Source organism: Cyprinus carpio, chromosome B3, assembly GCF_018340385.1.
Source record: "Cyprinus carpio isolate SPL01 chromosome B3, ASM1834038v1, whole genome shotgun sequence".
NCBI classification, from domain to species: domain Eukaryota; kingdom Metazoa; phylum Chordata; class Actinopteri; order Cypriniformes; family Cyprinidae; genus Cyprinus; species Cyprinus carpio.
Window position 1 is genome coordinate 35,629,949 of NC_056599.1, and position 20,907 is coordinate 35,650,855.

General features: G+C 36.4%; 2 protein-coding genes across 2 annotated transcripts in view; one reads left to right on the top strand and one right to left on the bottom strand.

Annotated features, from left to right (window-relative positions):
• LOC109083723 (NLR family CARD domain-containing protein 3-like) overlaps positions 1-20,907 on the bottom strand; it is a 356,997-nt gene that overhangs the window by 175,881 nt on the left and 160,209 nt on the right. The gene's annotated exons all lie outside the window — the stretch shown is intronic.
• The window catches only part of LOC109103121 (stonustoxin subunit alpha-like), a 45,328-nt gene that overhangs the window by 12,959 nt on the left and 11,462 nt on the right, over positions 1-20,907 (top strand). The window contains exon 4 of the mRNA XM_042721321.1: positions 6,946-7,104. Within this exon, the coding sequence (XP_042577255.1) occupies positions 6,959-7,104 (146 nt within the window). The 5' untranslated portion in view covers positions 6,946-6,958. The remainder of the gene's footprint in view (positions 1-6,945; positions 7,105-20,907) is intronic.

Genomic DNA, 20,907 nt, shown 5'->3' on the forward strand with positions numbered 1-20,907 from the left:
TTTAGCTCTTAACAATCTAGGGATTGAGAAGGGGAACATTAAACCAGTTCGGGCACCTGTCAACCATATCACTGAATTTAATGAGAAAACCGAGAGACACAAGAGTCCCATAAAGTTAATTTATTAAATTAACTATAACCCTTTTACATCAAGAAAAACAATATTTAAACAAAGATAATTTTTAGAAACTGAGGAGGACAAAGGGGAAATCTGGATTGTGCCAAATAAAATAATCAAAAAGGAAACTAACTAAACCATTTCCATCTACTCCTAAAACTAAAAACAAAAGATCAAAGAAAAAGTCTTCAACGTCCGCGACGTCGTAACTAAACTACTCTAACTAATCAAACAAAAATACAGAGAGTGGCACAAATCCCTAACCTAGTGTACATAGACAAAATTCCATCTAAATGTGTGTAAATGTATGTCACGTGACATGCTTACCTAAACCCCTTTCCTCATTCCAGCTTAACCCAGCTTTGAAAAGCTGTTTAAAACTTTCAAAGCTCACACATAAATTCTTAGGGCAATCCCAACAGGCAACATTCACATGACAAACTCACTTAACAAAACTAAGTCAAACAAAGCAAAACCAGACACATTACAAACCAAAATCAAAGCAAAAAGTCTCTCTCCCGCACTGGCAGTAGCATCTCCCTTAAATAGCGCTTCCCCAGGTGTCAAGCATCGGGATGAGGATCACGCCCTCACAGGGCACACCCAATCAACTCGTCACAGATGATTGACAGGCAAAACAGCAAATCAGCAACGGCCTGTTAGAGTGACAGTAAAAGAGAGGCAAAGACACATCGAAAAGAGAAACAAAATATACAGAAACACTAACCGTCCCTAAGGACGTAACACCCCCACATTTAAGATCAAACTCATAGTTTGATAAAGAAAACAAAAACACTAAACATAAGTGAAGCACTATCGTACCCACATACCTAAAATCAACCTCTAGAAAGAGCATCAGCAAGGGATGTTCTCAGAACCTTTTCTTGTGATGAATTTCCAAGGGATAATTCTGCACAAACAGAGCCCAACGCATCAATCGTTGGTTTGCATTGTACATGCGAGACAGAAACACAAGGGGATGATGATCAGTAAAACACAATTGTAGGCAAACTAGAAGAACCCAAATAGACTTCAAAGAACTGTAAGGCTAGTAGCAAAGCTAGGGTTTCCTTTTCAATGGTAGAATAATTTGCTTGATGTTTATTGAATTTACGAGAAAAAAAACAAACAAAACTGGATGGTCCACACCATCCTTACCCTCCTGAATCAGGACTGCTCCAGCGCCTACTGCGCTCGCGTCGACCTCCAGCTTGAATGCACGATCAAATTGAGGAGCCACCAGAACTGGACTGGTACACATCAAAGCCTTAGCATTTTCAAAGGCCACCTGACACTCATCAGACCACACAAAAATCTGCTTAGGGCTGAGGAGGTTAGTAAGAGGAGTTACTACCGTGGCAAAATTCTTACAAAAACCTCGGTAGTAACCAATCATACCCAAAAATCGTCTTAACTCTCGCCGTTGTAACAGGTACAGGAAACTTAGTAATAGCCACCACTTTTTTTCTTCTACCGGCTTTACTTGCCCATTTCCTACCTGCTTCCCTAAATAGGTCACAGTGGCTTGAACCGAACACACACTTAGCGAGGTTAAGTGTTAAAGATGCATGTTTTAAACGTTCAAACACCGTACGCAACAATGACAAATGCTCTTCCCAGTCATTAGAAAAGATCACCAGGTCATCCAAATATGCCTTGCAGTTTGGTACCCCAGCGAGGACAATTTGAATCAATCGCTGGAACGTAGCAGGGGCGTTTCGTAACCCGAATGCCATAACCTGATATTGTAAAAAGCAATCCGGAGTAACGATATTATTAACGTGGCAAACACGCGTCTTGCGCCGCCTTTCGGGAGTGCATATAACAATCCGTATCACTCAGTTTCCTAACTATGTTATACGGACCGGTAAATCTAGCAGACAATGCAGACCCTGGTATTGGTAATAATACCACCACCTTGTCATCAGGCTGAAAAGACCGTGCAACAGCGTGTCTGTCAAATCGATCCTTCATCTCCGACTGTGCATTTTTCAGGAACTTACGTGCAAGATCACTTAGTCAAAACTTAGTCAAAACTTTCAGAATAACAGGAGCCGTAATCTTCCGCAATGGAATAGCTTCAGGAAATCTGGTCGCTCTACACATTATCGTACATAGATATTGATTACCTGCTTTCGTTTTCGGCAATGGTCCGACACAGTCAACCAGTACCTCTTCAAACGCTTCTCCTATAACCGGGATAGGAGACAGTGGAGCGGGTGAGATAACCTGATTCGGCTTTCCTGCAATTTGACAAGTACGACACGTACGACAAAATTTTGCAACTTCCCGCTTCAACCCAGGCCAAAAAAAATGCTGAAGAATACGCTGGTAAGTTTTCGTTACCCCCAAATGCCCAGAGAGCAAATGTTCATGCGCCACCCACAATACATGAGAACGATATTTATTTGGAACTACCACTTGATATACCACGTTCCAGTCCAAATCCTCCTCAACCTTAGAGCACCACTTCCGCATAAGTAAACCATTGTCTATGAAGTATGCAGTATTTTTCTTCTTTGCAGCCTCGGAGCTAATCACAGCTGATAAACATTTACTCAAAGAGGGATCATCATTCTGTGCCATAATGATCTGAGAACGAGTAACAGGCAGATCTAACGAACTAAAACTTTCAAGTAAATTGTCTGAATTTTTCACCTTAGAAACATTTTCACCACTTTTCTTAGTTCCACAGGGTTTCCCATCATCCGCTAACGCAGATCCCATCAGTGAGTCAGCCAAATCAACTTCGTCCACTGTTTTACCTGACTGAGCACGCGTAACTGCACAAGCAGAAAACACTTCAGGATGCAAATCAGCCACATCAACCATTGGACAAACCTGCGGAACATCAGTCACCTCTGGAGCTGGCAAAACTTTGCCTCCAGCCAAATCGTTTCCTAAGATGAGTGTAATTCCTTTTACAGGGAGTGAAAGTACGAATTCCAACTCGCACGACACCTGAAACTAGTGTACATTGTAAATGGACATTATGCAAAGGTACAGACACTACCTGCATTTCTATTCCACGAATCAAAATGTTTGAGCCACAATATGATTCATCTGAGAACGGTAATACATCAGACAGCATAATTGACTGCATAGCCCCTGTATCTCGGAGAATGCAGATTTCTTTCTGATCCTCTTCCTTTCCAGATAACGAAACAAATCCTGGCATAACAAAAGGGTTGTAATTTATGTCACAAAACGTCCATACAACATGATAATTCAGACGGTAGTAAAGTCTTCACTAATGCAACACTCTTCGGGTTCTTAGACTGCTGCTTACGTATAAGCACCGGGCAATCAGCAATCAAATGTCCAGTTTTATGGCAATAAAAGAAATCCCTTAGCTCTTTCGACTTCGGCATACCAGACTTCTCCCGAACAACCTGAGTTTGAGACGGACTACCAGTCACGCTCTTTTCAGTGCGCGTCACACAAAAGACACCCTTATGAGTGAGCATGAACTCATCCGCTAAAACAGCAGCTTGCGACAATGAACTAACCTTCTGTTCGTTCAAATAGACAACCACACGTTCGGATAAACATCCCTTAAATTCCTCAAGCAGAACTAATTCTCTTAAGGAATTAAAATATCAGTTTTAGTTGCACTACACCATTTATCAAAGAGAAGTGCCTTCTCTCGAGAGAATTCAACAAAGGTTTGAGAAGAATTCTTATGGCCTCTAAACTTCTGCCGATATGCTTCTGGAACTAACTCGTAGGCACGTAGAATTGCTAATTTTACAGCTTCATAGTTCAAACTGTCCTCCAAGGAAAGGGTAGAGAAAACCTCCAATGCTTTACCACATAAGTGACATTGCAATAACAAAGCCCAACATTCTTTTGGCCACCGAAAAGACATAGCAATGCTCTCAAAGGCACTAAAGTATGAATCTACCTCAGCCTCACGAAAAAATGTGGCACTAGGGTGATATTTTTACCAACATCGAATGACTCTGTTACGGATGAAGCAGACGTTGGGGCACCAGTAGGGAGTAGGCACTACAATGGGAGAACGGTCAGTGGCAGCGGGACTAACTCGAGGGAGATCTGGTAGCACAGCGGACCCTCCCACAATTCGCATTGCGTCAAGCTCCAGCTGTCGCATTTTTACCTGCGTCTCCGCCTCGATTTCAAATTACGAATTTGTAACCGCAAATTCATCTCTGCCTGCCGAGCCTGCACCTTCTCCTTCGAGTCAAGTTGCAAACGGGCCAAACGGACCTTAAGTCTCCGTTTCCTCTTTTGAGCAAACAGACATAGGGGAGAATTGTTCAAATGGAGACAACCCCTCTCTAGCCTCAGCCTCCACCATAGGTGTTAGGTCCTCCTCACTCACATTCTCACTCCTACCAAAAGTATCCACCTCCACACTGTCCCCAACTGTAGCGTTCTCCGGCAACACAAGCACATTCAACATCCACTAATCGATTACATACCACAGACTTAATCTCTTTTTTAAGAGCATTTTTATTTACTGAAATCTGAAAATGACTTGCTATCATCACCAAATCATCCTTCCTACAACTATCTAATTCTTCTAGCGAGGGACTTTCAAGAAACCTTGCCAAACTAAACATAACCATCCTTATGATGCTGTACAACCGCACATACAAATTCTCAATACACCCAGTGATACAAGCGACGGTGTGATGAACTGGTTCCTTATTAATTTAGTTGGATCCTGGACGAGCCCCCATTATGTTACGACCCTTCTTTAGCTCTTAACAATCTAGGGATTGAGAAGGGGAACATTAAACCAGTTCGGGCACCTGTCAACCATATCACTGAATTTAATGAGAAAACCGAGAGACACAAGAGTCACATAAAGTTAATTTATTAAATTAACTATAACCCTTTTACATCAAGAAAAACAATATTTAAACAAAGATAATTTTTAGAAAAAACTGAGGAGGACAAAGGGAAATCTGGATTGTTGCCAAATAAAATAATCAAAAAGGAAACTAACTAAATCATTTCCATCTACTCCTAAACTAAAAACAAAAGATAAAGAAAAAGTCTTCAACGTCCGCGACGTCGTAACTAAACTGCTCTAACTAATCAAACAAAAATAGAGAGAGTGGCACAAATCCCTAACCTAGTGTACATAGACAAAATTCCATCTAAATGTGTGTAAATGTATGTCACGTGACATGCTTACCTAAACCCCTTTCCTCATTCCAGCTTAACCCAGCTTTGAAAAGCTGTTTAAAACTTTCAAGCTCACACATAAATTCTTAGGGCAATCCCAACAGGCACACATTCACATGACAAACTCACTTAACAAAACTAAGTCAAACAAAGCAAAACCAGACACATTACAAACCAAAATCAAAGCAAAAAGTCTCTCTCCCGCACTGGCAGTAGCACCTCCCTTAAATAGCGCTTCCCCAGGTGTCAAGCATCGGGATGATGAGGATCACGCCCTCACAGGGCACACCCAATCAACTCGTCACAGATGATTGACAGGCAAAACAGCAAATCAGCAATGGCCTGTTAGAGTGACAGTAAAAGAGAGGCAAAGACACACCGAAAAGAGAAACAAAATATACAGAAACACTAACCGTCCCTAAGGACGTAACATACAGCCTAGAATGCATGTAAAGAGCGCTCCCTCATATAATCACTAAAAGCTGTCAATAACTTCAGTTCATTGCGATCTCACAATGTTCCGTTAATAAGCTCTCTACACTGTACAATGGATGTCTTAACTTAACCTCACCTAAAAATTATAATAATACTAATCCCTTAGATCTCAGACACCAGCACTTGACAAAAACTCTGCATTTTGGATTCTAACTTAAACACTTCTGGTTATTGCTAACAAGAAATCAACAGATATGTCTGCTACATTTCTCAATGCTGCAAATATGTTTCGCCAGTATCAGAACCTCACTTAAAAATTAACTCCACACCTCCCCTAAATCACAACAATATTCCCCCTCATCACAACAACAAATTTTTTTTTTTTTTCATATATACACACACACTAACACAAATGTGACCCTGGACCACAAAACCAGTCTTAAGTATCACAGGTATATTTGTAGCAAAAGCCAAAAATACACTGTATGTGTCAAAATTATACATTTTTCTTTTATGCAAAAAAAAAAATATATATATATATGATAATAATAAAATTATTAGGATATTAAGTAAAGCTCATGTTCCTTGAAGATATACTGTAAATATCCTACCGTAAATATATCAAAACATAATTTTTATTTAGTAATATTCATTGCTAAGAACTTAATTCAGACAAAACCAAACAAAAATTTAAATCTTACTCATAAATCTTTCATATTACATTCTAGATTTTCAAATAGGCTAGTTATATCTCAGCCAAATATTGTCCTATCCTAACAAACCGCACAAAAATGGAAAGCTTATATATACAGCTTTCAGATTACATGTATAAATATCAATTTAAAAAAAATTACCATTATGACTGGTTTTGTGGTCCACAAATAGGGACATTTATGTGTTATGCCCTCCTGTTGGAGCACACGTCATCAGAGAAGAGATGTCATTGCAGTGGGGAAGGAATTGATGTTTTAATGAAATATTACAAGTGCATATCACGCTAAACACATCTTTGGCACATTGATCAATTTAAAAGTCTCCGATTGGCCGTTGCATTTATTAGCCATGTCTGTAATTGACTATAATGCTCAGTGCTTCAATGCACATTGTAATTAGTAACCTTTTATGCAAAGGGGGGGAAATGTACTGCTGTAATCATACTCACAATCATGTTACAATTACCCGCAGCTATAGTTTCTAACAATGGAGACCACTAACATGAACACATTTCTGTTGTAGATTATCTTACTGTATGGTGACAGAAGAAGGTTGTGTTGCTCTGGCATCAGCTCTGAGTTCAAACCCCTCGCACCTGAGAGAGCTGGATCTGAGCTACAATCACCCAGGAGAATCAGGAGTGAAGCTGCTCGAACAGCTCAAACATCTGGACAAACTCAAGTAAGTTAAGCTCTGTATGTGAGAGAGGTTTTTAGTTTCAGTCTTATCATAGTGTTTATTATGATTTATCATGATGAACAACAACAATAATAATAACAATAATAATAATAATAATAATAATACAATTTTATGCTTCAGTCTTAGAGAATTATTTAATTCCACTTGCTCCATGAAAAATTACAGTCATTTATTATCAAAATCATCAGCCTTACTATTCATTTCTTCTATATTTTATTTTAAAATATTTTTGTCTATACATTTGTTCTAGTTTGTTTTTGAAAAAGTTATCAAAATCATCAGTGTTATATATTATTTTTATTTTATTTTATTTTTATTTATTTATCCTTTATTTTAGCAGGATAATCCCATTGAGATGTAAAATCTCTTCTTTCAGGGAGTCCTGGCAAAAATGGCAGCGCAAAAATCACATAAAAAAATAAATAAATACAAACACATAAGACTTACTAAATTTTGCCCTGCACTCATGTAGTGACAGATCAAAAAATTAAAATAAGTAAGTTTCCTTTAGATTAGACGATAAGACATTTTTTTTTAAGAGTGAAGTGTTTATTTACAATACTCTGCAGCTTGTTCCATAATGATGCAGCAAAAAAAGAAGGCAGTTTTACTCTTGAAACAATTAAAGTGGTCATGAACTGATAAACCAAAATTCCCTTGATCTTTTGACATATAAGAGGTTACTGTACTCAGAGCTTTCTCATTAGTCTAGAAAAGGCTTATATGACTTAATCAAAGTCTGCCTGCTCAAGGTTGACAGGTTGTGAAAAGGTGTTCCTTCCTCTATCGATATGGTTGCAAATAGGGTGTGGCTAAACACTGCCTCTACAGAAGAAGATCAACGCCGTAGGAAAGCAAATGCAGGTCAAAACAAAAAACAAACAAATGAAGAAAGATACACAGAAGAAAACAAAAGATAAATATACTGTGCCAAATAGAACAAGAAAAAAACAGTCTTTGCAATGCCTTCCTTCTGATCCTAATGTTAGGAAAGATTTAAGAACTTTATTTTTAATTAAGTTTCAGACCACGTCAGTAAGTACTTGGCCCTTTGTTCACTTCATTTTACCACGGATTCGTTTACAAACAAGGAACAATTCGATGAAGGATTTTTAGAAAGATTGAAAGTAAAAGAAGATGCTGTGCCCACTATATTGGATCTGACAGTAAGGTCGCACCACACAAGTTTAATTACGTTTTATTACTTTTATTATTTTATTACTTCTAATTTTATTACGTGGTCACTGTTGCTTTGTCTGTTCATACAGATCATTTGATATGTAATGAGTATTTATGTTTTTTGACTTAAATTACAGCAGCGCCAACGAGTGGGTTTAAAAACAGAACAGAAAGTGGCCTATTACTTCTAAATGATGTTTTTTGAAGTAAAAATCTTGATAACATTGTAAGGGGATCCCAGAGAGTAGTACAAAACAATACAAATGGCAGTTCATGACCCCTGTAAAAGAAGTTTAGCAGTAGATCTAGTGCTATAATTACATGTAAAAATACAACCTATAAAAATACAAAAAAAATAACAAATAAACTAACAATTACATGAACAAAAACATAACAATAAAAAATAGCATGTGTATTTTCCTCCTTTGAAACAAAGAGGACCATCCCACTACTTCATACAGAATACAATAATAAGTGCGTGAAGAGGCACTCGTCACAAAGTGTAAGGCAGCATGGTATACATAATCCAACTTTTTTAGTGACGATAAACTAGCATGCATATAGATCACATCACCGTAATCTAACACTGAGAGGAAACAACTTTGTGTAATTCTTTCTTGTTTTAAAAGGAAAACATTTCTTTAAACAAAATTGGGGCTAAAATAGATCCCTTTTGGACACCTTTTTTATTTTTTAGTTCTGTTTAAATTAAATTTTCAACTGAGACACACTGAATTCTTTTTAAAAAGTTATTTTTTAAAAATAAGTAATATTTTAATTATTGAATCAATTTAAGCCATTTCACTAAAACGTGCACAACTAAGTCTTTGCACAATATAAGTTTATGATCTACGGAATCAAATGCTTTAGACTAGAGAGATCTACAAATAGGGCTGCACAATGCTGTTTACTATCCAAACATTTAATAATATCATTTGTGATCAACATGGCTGCTGTAATAGTACTATGACCTGATCTAAAGCTTGACTCGAAATCATTTACAATTTTATTTTCACTTAAAACTTTTTTACTTTTTACTTTTTATTCAGTTAAAAACGTTTTACTTGTTCATTTAAAAAAGATTCAAATACTTTTGCCAACACTGATAAGCTAGAAATCGGCTGATATTTATTCAATTCAGATGGGACCATCTTTTAACAAAGGGAGAACCATAGCTGATTTCCATGCACGAGGAATAACATTTTAAGTTGAACTCAAGTTAAAATGGCACTGTTGGGGACTAAAATCTCATTCAGACTGTCAGCCCAAATCCGATTTTTGTGCAATCTGATTGAAATCCGATCATATTTAGTCTAAAAGGCAACGAACAACATGAAATCTGATTTGTGAAAACCCGTTTCGAGCTACATTAGTATGTGGTTTGGAACCCTATTCAAATTGCATTTCTGGAAATCCGTTTCTGTCTGACTGATCAGATCATTAGATTTTTCACGTTCTCATGCCGCGTAAAACATAAAAACGTCAGATGTTTTTGTAGAAAGCATAATGAACATCTTTGCAGAAACAAGTTTGTGTTGTTGTGAAATGCAAGTTGAGCGGGAAAAGACAATATACTGCTAGACACCTAATTGAGTTGTAAAATCAGCAGAGACAGCAGCAAGGAATAAGGTCGCACATTCCAGCTTCCTGCTTTTCTGCCACCACCTCATGAGACAAAATATAATCCAGCGCGACGGCAACATGTTATCATTTCATAAGACAACATCTGTAATGCAAACTGTATTGCTGTTATTGTTGTTTTTAGCTTTGGCTTAACAATGCAACGGCATTGCCATAGAAACCAGCACACATTCCGTAAAACGAAAGAGCGCTTATGGACACACAAATTGTATTTGAACAGTTGCAATACACTGTGTGGACCATCAGTTATTCAAATCAGATTCCATCCAGATATGCACAAAATAAGATCTGGGCTGACAGTCTGAATGAGGCTTATATGAGTCCATCTCATATAAACTCTGAGGCCTAGTCCACACATACATGGTTATTTTTATAAAAAGTTTTTCAGAGTTTTCCCCTTCTTCATTCAAAAAAAAAAAAAAAAAAAACGCTAAGAAGCGCTGTCAAGAGCATGCCAAAATAACAGGTAGTGGTATAACCCCAGCTGTAAAACCATGCTGGCAAATCAGAAGCCTGAAAAAAAGGTTAGTGGTGGTTGTTACCGGCACGCACTCTGACATCACAAGCCAACATCTGCAGTTTCACTGGCTACAGGACTTTCTAAAAGTCTTCCCCCTTGCAGGAGTTTTCAAAAAGGTTCGGTTTCAGTGACCAGATACTGCGATTGCATAGCTCTCAGTATCATCTCTCAGTCCCTGACAATCACACATACAGCACAATAATGTTATGTCTTTAAACTCGGGTCAATGAAATATCATACCATCTGTTGTCTTCTTTTCAAAGAATGTTAAAAGTTGCTCCTCATCCATTTTTGCATGAAAAATTGGTTATGTGTGGCCAATTGTCATTACTTAGTTTGTAAATCATTATAAATAAACATTTTTAATATTTAATTTGCATTATATGATTTCCATAATACACACTGTTAACCTAAAGGGGATGGTAATTGTTGGACTCTGCTCTGTGTCTGTGTGTCTTTCCTTCCCCCATGCGTTTTTTATGTCCTTATTTGGTCTTCCTGTTCCTGTCTTGATTGTGTTTCCAGGTGTTCCCCATTTAGTTGTATTTATTCCAGGTGAGTCCCATTAGCTCCCTTATTATTTAAGCCATGTGTGCTTCCATTCTACTCTGTCAAAAACCCTAATGTGGAACTAAAAGCTATATGGACAACTATTAAAGCAAGTTAATACTATTAGGTACCTGGGAGTGTGGCTTGATGTAAAATTAACTTTTAAGGAACATATCCAAAAAATGTTGGAAAAATGTAAAAAGGGAAATAATGTATTGAAAAATGGTTTAACAGGGTACAAATGGGGAGCTTCAGGAACATCTCTTAAAAGAATTTATATTGCTTTGATTAGATCAGTATTTGATTATGGATGTATTGTGTACCAATCTGCATCAAAGACACAAATCAAAGAACTGGACAGAATGCAGGCTAAAAGTCTAAGAATATGTAGTGGGGCGTTTAGAAACATCTCCTGTACCAGCGCTACAAGTAGAGACAGAAGAAATGCCATTAAAACCTCCGGCGCCTGAAATTGTTGTATGGCTTATTGGATCAATTTAAAAGGACATAATGCATCACACCCTACTAAGGAAGTCCTAAGTGAGTGTTGGGAGTATGGGAGATTGCAGATATGTAGCTTTGGGTGGGATGCCAACAGATTAGCAAATCAGTTAAAGATAGAGGATATACATTGTAGCAAGACCTTGCCTCTGGCAATAACCCCACCTTGGCTGTTTTGTTCTCCCAGGGTAATCAATAGAAACAAAAGATATGGTAGGGCACCAGTATATTGAGAATATGTGTTACAATACTGCAAAAAATATATACAGACGCATCAAAGGATTCTGAGGGTAGGACTGGAATTGGGGTGTATATTCCTGAATCAGAGATATATATCAAAAAAGCGAACTACTGATCATTTATCTATCTATACTGCGGAGATGGTAGCCATTATCATTGCATTGCAATGGCTAGAAGAGGCTAGGCTCCACTAAAAGCTGTTATCTGGCTCTGATTCTATGTCATCATTAACATCTATTCAGAATGGTGAATCAGGGTGTACAGTACAGGACCAGATCCTGGAATGTGAAATCAATCAAATCATGTTTACAATAATCAACAGGGAACAATAGTGCAGTTTGTATGGGTACCCCGCACACAAGGTATAGAAGGGAATGAACAAGCTGACCAAACTTGCAAAAGAGGCAAACAAAAGAAGAGGAAATTCAAAAGTAAATGTTCTACTTAGTAAGTCAGAGAGTGTAAAGGTAATAATCAAACAAAAAGTGAATTTGCAATGTGGCAGTCTGAGTGGGATCAGGAGAGAAGGGGTAGACATTTTATAAATTACAACAAGAAATATCAGGAAAAGGACCAGTTACACAAATAGACAGGAGGAGGTTTGGTTTTTAACAGATTACGAATAGGGACACACTGGTTTAAATAGCATTTATTTATCATAAAGAAACATCCATCTGGGAATTGTGAGGTTTGTGGAGAGAGAGAAGATGTGGAGCATGTTTCTTTTAAGATGTAGAAGGTTAATAGGGAACGAGAAGAAATACTGAAAAGGGCAGTTAATCCAGCTAAGAAAGTATTCTCCTTGGGAAACATTATGTGCAGAGCCCAGGGGCAGGAAGCATAAATAGCTCTATAGTAGCATTCATCAAAGATACACAGTTAGCATGTAGGATTTAGAATATATATATATTTTTTTTTTTTTTTTTTTTTTTTTTTTTTTGCTTTATTCAGTTTCTTTAAAAACCCAAAATGAACTGCACCTCAGTCCAGCAGATGGCGGTAATACACTTTGTTTGTAAACTGCCATAAAACTCAACAGAAGAAGAAGAAGAAGATTCTACTCTGTCTGGAATTGTTGGTCTCATCTAGGCATGGGCCGATTACCGTATTCAAGGTATACCGCGGTTTGAAAATTTCACGGTTTCAAAACCACTAATATTTTCCATTATACCGTTCCTGCGGTATGCGCTGTTTTCCATGTCTCCTCAAAGACTGAAAGAGTAGGAATCCCTCAGACTGAGTGCAGTAGAGAGTAACACTGACCCCTCCTCCACCTGTTGGTGCAAGTGAGCGGGTAGTCACGTGTGTGTAGGATGACCGAACTTAAGGAGCTGCCCCTGGAACTTCACATTCAGCGTTCCTTTCCGTCTTGTGCACAGCTGCGTCCACACAGTTTTTAAAAGTAAACTCAACTGCAGATGAGCGTGGACGGATGAGCTCGACACATGAGCAGTACCACGTTGTGCGCGGCTGTCCGCAAGCCCTCTTGATGACAAAAATAACGTAATGGCGGACGTTTTTTGCTTTATTGCAACTCTCTGTTCTGGACTTGCAATGCAATCATTTTCCAAAATGTCATTTATGTGAAGTCTGTTAACGGCCGTTAATACAGACCAGAGACGCTGAAGATGGACGCACAGAGAAAAATACTGTAGCAGGCAGATCACTCACTGTTTATGATGCACGAACTATTGGAAGAAAATCCTCAATATTGATTTGGGGTTTATATGAATGTGTTTCTGGGGGGAGCTGACTGTCTTCTGAAAAGTGTACGTGGTATTTTCTTTACATCTTGTCTCTGTATAGTTCATATTAAAGCAGTGTTTCAGCGCAGAGCAGCTTTGTTTACAGCGGTAACCAAGGAAATGCTGTATCTGGTCTGTATTTGGTGTTCCACAGGCCCCCTCCTTCAGTCAGAGAGTGAATCTGCATCTCATTCAGAGCTTCTGCGGTTTGTTTCATTCAGGGCATGTAGTATAATTTCACAAAGCTTGTCAGAACATTCTTAATCTGTTTTTGCTTCAGATTGGGTTATTATTAAATCAAATTATGTGTATGATTATTATTATATAACTAAATGATATGAATGATATGTATATGAATTATATAACTAAAATTAAATAACTGTAATTACAGATTTAGGTTGAAGATGTCAGTCTTTATTTTTTTCTTTTTAGGAAACAAATAAAAGAAAAAAAATAATAAAAAAATTACCCAGTCATTTAAAAATAACACATTTCAAACCGTGATATCTTTGCTTAAGGTTATCATACCGTCAAAATCTCATACGGGCCCATGCCTAGTCTCACCCCAGTGCTACGTGTGCTTTCCTGGTGTTCTGGCCATTAAAGTTCTGTAATTATTGGAGTCTCCTTGCTCCAGCACAGTAGGCATGTGTGACAGTAATGGGGTTGATGGTTTTACAGAGGGTTTTAGGTAGGGTTTTGCAGAACGAGGCTTTTAAAGCAATGAGGCTTTTACAACAAACTGCTTTGATGCTTTGAAGCTTTTGACACAGTGCTCTACCCCTCCATCTGGTGGTCGATAAAAATTCCTACACCAACTGTATCATTTAGATGTTTTGCTCATTGGGATGTCATTGTAAGGTTTAATTGTCTATTTAATAAGTATATGTGTCATAGCAAGGCGGCATGTCTGTGTGCAGCGATACAGTTTCCCAAATGTATTGTATTTTTCACAATAAAATGACAAAGACTTTATTTTCTTCATTTTTACTTTCATCAAACTTGTCTTTTCACATAAATAGAATGTTTAATACTCCAATAAAGTAGACCTACATCATTTTTCATTGCACCATTTTTGTGTCTTCCTTACAAAAGAACACACACATGCACATTAAGAAACACAAATGCAGTTATTGCATTTACAGTTTTTATGACTTGCTAAAACACTAAACCCCAATCTCTGAACCAAATTCTCACTACCAATTTATCGAATAAAGCACTCTTTCTGCTAAACCTTAAAAAATGTTTAGGCAGTTAGGCTCTATTTGCAAATCTCATACACTCTTTTTGTAAAACTCTAAACACATTTTCTTTCACTTAAACACTTTTTACACTGTTATGCATTTGTGCTGCAAAATGCTAAACCCAAGCGGCAAAAGTTAAACACAACTAAAGAACAGTTGTCATCGTTTACAAACAACGATTCAAAATTGTTCACACTTGTTTCTAATGATGTGATCAAACCAACTGTACAAAATATGATGCAGTTCAGAGTGCACAGGCAAGTGACACAGGTGACTGAATGATGATACGAACAATAGATGGAAACAATCTGAGAAGGAGAGGAGGAAGAGTATATGTAAGAAGTGGAGGGTGAGGAGAGAAAGAATAAAGTTTAGAGAGTGTTATCAAGGCTGGATCTCTCAGACCAGAGGTTTTTTTCTCTGTCTAGCATAAAAGACAACATTATTTGACGTGGACAAAGTCCTCATGCCGGACTCAAGCACAAAGACATGATGCTGAGACAGAATTAATTTATTGACCCTGATTTCACCACTGCACAACTTACAGTATTTGAGTGTACTGTAACATGCTATTTATTTAGAGTTTGAGTTGAACTTTTGCAGTATACAAACAGTATTTCAGCATTATCCAATTACCCAATATATAAAAACATACAACACTAATCAATATTCAACACAAAACAAAACACTAATCATACAAACACATACAGTAGGCCTAGACAATATATTCACCTTACTTTGTTGCAATTAATATATTTTTTTACACAATTGCAAAATTGTTTAGTCAATACAATATACTTTTTTTCTGGATGCTGTGTTCTCCATTTTTCTCTGTAGTGTCTAATGAATGCTCTGTAGTGTTTATTTTATTGACTCGTGTGTGTGATCTGAGAGCACCGTTTGATTTTGAGTCCAAGTGAAATGGTTTTGGAGTATTTGGATTTGTTTAAAGTTTTGAGAAAATAAGTGATGGTTTCAAGAAATGTGTTTTAGCAATTCAGAAAAACTGTAATATGTTTTGAAATAATATATTTTTTCTCGCCAATGTGAGCTGCTGACAACAGAGGATAGCATTTACAAGCAGCTTTTACATTTTAACCACAAAAAATTGTTGTGGTTATTCTTGGAACAGTGGTTGAGCCCGCAAGGTGTTTTAATTTTCATTCAGTCAACAGACATTCACATGTCATTATCACATAACAATAATTTTAACAATAATACTATAATTAACAACGATACACCACGTAAAAACACTACATTCATATAGGCATGCTGACTAATATAACTATAAAATAATCCACTAAATCAAATGTTCACACGACAGCATCAGACTCATCCTTTCAAAGCACTAGTGTGTCAAAAACTTGAAACTGTCAGACTATTGGTGTCAATCTACCCATCCCTAGTTTTGAGCCCTAGTTAGTGTGTCAAAAACTTGTAACGTGTGTAGACTATTGGTGTCAATCTACCCATCCCTAGTTTTGAGCCCTAGTTATTATTAATAACACTATATAAGCTATATAATGTGTACTGATTTTGATTTAGGCTATATAGTTATTTTTAGTTAAACCAAAATAGGAATAGATATATTTAATAACATGCAGGCAAACATGCCGCTGCTCTGATTTTATTATTTCAGCAATAGCAGGTGGTTCCTTTGACAGAAATAACCACAAGCCTCAGTTATATAGAACTATAGATGAAAGTCTATCAACTTTTAAATTTTGTTGATTTGATTCCAAATTTTAAACAACAAATGTAGTTTTTGCACTCTTTAAAGCAGTGTAACTAAACATGACTAAAGCATGAATGAACATCAGAAGGTATGTTGAAAGAATAGAAAGAACAGAACAACTTACTAAAAAAGTATCATGTGGCTTGTAATTGCTCAATCAGCATTTCAAGTTCACTAGATACTCTAGAGAGAAGCATTTTCATTAATATCCACACTACACATACACAATATATTTACATTACATGTTATAGAAGTCTCTAAAATATACACATTACAAAAAAAAATTTTCACATTTCACAAAAAAATAAAAAAATTTTAATTAAAAAACTGCCTTATGTGCAATTTAAATGTTTGTGCAATAGTTTAAAAATACTTTTTTAAAAAAGTAATTTAAAAAAATTCAGCTGCATTCTGAATTTTCATTTGTACACAGTTTGTAGCTATGCTTTTGTCTATTGACCACATTGTTCTTTTTATGAAATGAAATATGTAGATTACTGGGTTGAGTGATAGGCAGTGGGTTTAATCAGTAACATTATTAATAGCAGGAGGAACCTACAATGACAACATTTTTCACAACTTAACATGGCGTCCAAACAAAACCATTACCCAGAATGCAACATAGCGTGACATCACCATTACATAAACCATATAGTTTACTTATTTTACATTATTTTTGTTTGTAACGTTTATAGTTTACAAATTGCTATGACTTATAGGTGTAGTGTGTTTCTTTAAAGGGGTCATATGAAATGCTACTTAGTATGTGATTTGTCTGTTGTTTTTTTTCTTTTCAAAAATTGCTATGACTTATAGGTGTAGTGTGTTTCTTTAAAGGGGTCATATGATGCGATTTAAATTTTTCTTTTCTCTTTGGAGTGTTACAAGCTCTCGGTGCATAAAGAAGATCTTTAAAGTTGAAAAGACTAAAGTCTCAAATCCAAAGAGATATTCTTTATAAAAAGTAAAGCTCAATCCAAAGATATTCTTTATACGTCCACGTCCCCCCCTGAAACGGCTCTCGTTCTAACACGCCCCCCACATCTCTACGTCAGTATGTGGGAAGATTGCATAACGCCGCCCAGACTTGTTAACGGCCTGGGGTCAAAGGCGTACCTTTTATTCTCATTGTAGTATTGTTGTTGCCGCCACTGCCATGTCGTATAGACGCTGTGTGTTTTACTGTGAAAGCGAAACTACTTTGTTTGACCTTCCAAAAGAGGACGATATCCAGCCTGGGGTCATCACATGTGGTTGCTGCAAGACCAAGGTACACTCCTTCTTAGAATCCAACACCCCCCCACTCAATACAGCCCCCCCTCCCTCCACTCAACCGGACTCCGCTCAAAGTAGTTTCGCTTTCTCAACGAAACAGCATCACACACCGCGGCCTTGAATGAGCAGAGGCTGGAGGCCTAGAGTGAGCTGTTGTTTTGTTTGGCCTTCCAAAAGAGGAAATGACAAATCATGTTTATATCACGTTTAGAATGTGTTTTAATGTTTTGTCTTGTCGCTCCGGCCAGACAGGCCATCACAATATGTTGAGGGGCATAACATTTCCGTCACACGCTTGAGGTATTCGGCCAATCACAATGCACTAGATAGCTGGCCAATCAAAACACACCTCGCTTTTCAGAACGATGATGTAAAAATTGAAGCGTTTCAGAAGGCGGGGCATAGAGGAGAAACAATAATGTACAGTATGTGGAAAATAATGTGTTTTTTTTTACTTTAAACCGCATAAACACATTTCATTACACCAAATACACCATAAACACATAAAACTGCATAAACACATTTCATTACACCAAATACACAAAATAATGTTCTTTTTGCAGCATCATATGACCCCTTTAAATTAAATTTTTTAACCATTTAACTGAAAGTATTAGTTGGTCAAAATTCTTACTTTCAGTTAAGGTCATCACTAGAAGCCACATATTCATCATTTAATAATGTGTTGCCAATAGTAAAATATTCTGTTGACAGTGTGTCATATTAATGAATTATTTTAATATATTAAATACTATAATACTAATAATAATAATAATTCTTTGCAATTTCAAGGTTTGCGTTTTTTTTTTTTTCGTTGTTGAAGACATCAACAATAAATTCGAGCAGCATATCATAAACACAATAACAACAAAAATAAAATAAAATAAAAAAAAAAAAAAAAAAAATAAATAAATATAAAGAATAAATAAAGTGAAGATAATACCAAAAAAAATTGTAAAGCAAATTCTAATCAAAAAAAAAAACATTTCATTTCAGTTTAATCCAATCCATTTGTTCAGTCAATTACATAAATAAAATCAATCAACAAACAAATCTACATTTGTGTACATAAACTTTAAAATTCAAATCTTCAATCTCTTTGTTTTGCATAGAGACACCAAATATAAGAATGTGATCAGCAAAAGATGCGTCCAGGGTGTCTGTGGGTCCTTAAAAAGTCTTAAAAGGTTTTATAAATCTTTTTGGTCACATTACCGCTAAAATATCTTAATGGGGTGCTATTATGCTTTTTCACTTTTTCAACTTTAGTTAGTCTGTAATGTTGCTGTTTGAGCATAAAAAAGATCTGCAAAGTTACAAAGCTCAAAGTCCACTTCGAAGGAGATATTTTATTTAACAGAAATCACTTTTCAAAAACTACAACGAACGACTCGTTTGGAGTACAACGCATATTTTCCGGGATGTGTGATATCACAAATATCGACGAATGGGACGAGACCCGGTTGAGCTGCACTAGAGAAGACAACAAGTGTTATCACTATGTCAGAGACACGCTAGCTTCCCCAAGACAGACGAGCTTAGAGTGGTTACAATCATACGGGTTTAAATCGCGGTCAAATTGATATGATTTTGAGGCAATATTTACACTGAAGCTTACAGCAGGCGGCTATGGTAAGGGGCATGACATTTCCCGACCAGGTGCACACACACAACACACACTGGCCCAGCTAACCAATCACAGCACATTTCGTATTTCAGAAGGCTGGCCTTCATTTGATACAGGAACTATTTGAGCCGTTCATGCCAGACTAGGGAGAGAGGTGTTGTAATAAAATAAAATATGTGAAAAATAATGTGATTTTTTGAACAACCAAGTATGAGAGCCTGATCTAGTGCACCCCCAAAACAAAATCAAGACCTTGTAAAAGAGCATAATAGGACCCTTTTAAGTCTGACGGACATAATGACTGTTTACAATCATTGGACAGACCGAAGATAATAACCTGATTACAACTTAAGTGACTATATATATATATATATATATATATTATATATATATATATATATATGTGTGTGTGTGTGTGTGTGTAGATATATAAATGAAAAACAACCAAAAAGAGAAACAAAACTCTAAAAATATTCATAAAAATACAATCAGTGTAAATGGCGATTGATAATGGATAGTGTATTTTTGGTATCAAGGGTGATGTAAGTCAAGGGGTCGCGCAGTTGAGGTTCACTGTTTGTCTCTTTGTGAGAGACTTAAAAGCAAATGAGCGTAACAACATACATAAACTTGAGGTAAAAATTCAAAATGTTTAGTTTATTCCGAATCCTAATATTATATAGTTAAGTAACACCATGACAAGTGAGCTATTTTGCTGAATATTCTCATTAAAAAAAAAAAAAAAAAACCAATAATTCAACCAATAACATAACACATCTTAAAATACATTCAGAATGATCACAAATTCAAGACATGGGGGCAGAAAATGTATATATTTATACCACTTCATATAGTTAATCAATTTCACATGAAGAGTCAGTTTTTTTTTTTTTCCAAAAAAAAAAATCACACCATCACCCACCTGCGTTAATAAATAGATGTAGATTTTTTTTTTTTTTTTTTACCAACAGTTTCAGTACTCACTTTTCGTTCCATAATGACACCCTTATACTCCATTTCTATCAACATAAATAATTCGACAACAAAAATAAATATCAATAACAAACATCAGCTACAACACGTCTATAAGCAACATGAAGGTGTTTCGTTCCTGAATACGGTTCCTGAGATGAAGTGCAAACATTTAATATGGGATTCGGTTTCACGAGATCGGCATATTCCTGCACTCATCTATAATTAATACAGTTGACTTTGGGGCCTTCCGCCTACAGGACCTAATAAAAGCCGGGTTTATTATTTCACATTTAAAGTACATTTTTATTATTTAAATAATTTCAAATATCAGTATTCACCGTTTATACGTTTAATATATCAAAAGCATTTAATTAATGCACATGTAACGTAAGGAATGGATTGGCCCTTTGTAAAGGTAAATAAAACATATGCAGATTTGAGAATGTAAAAAGCTGACAGAACACTGATGAAAATAAATCTCTAAGAATAAATTGTACTATGTAATTGTAGTACTGTATCTTCAATATTGTATTGTACATATTGTATCTTCTGCC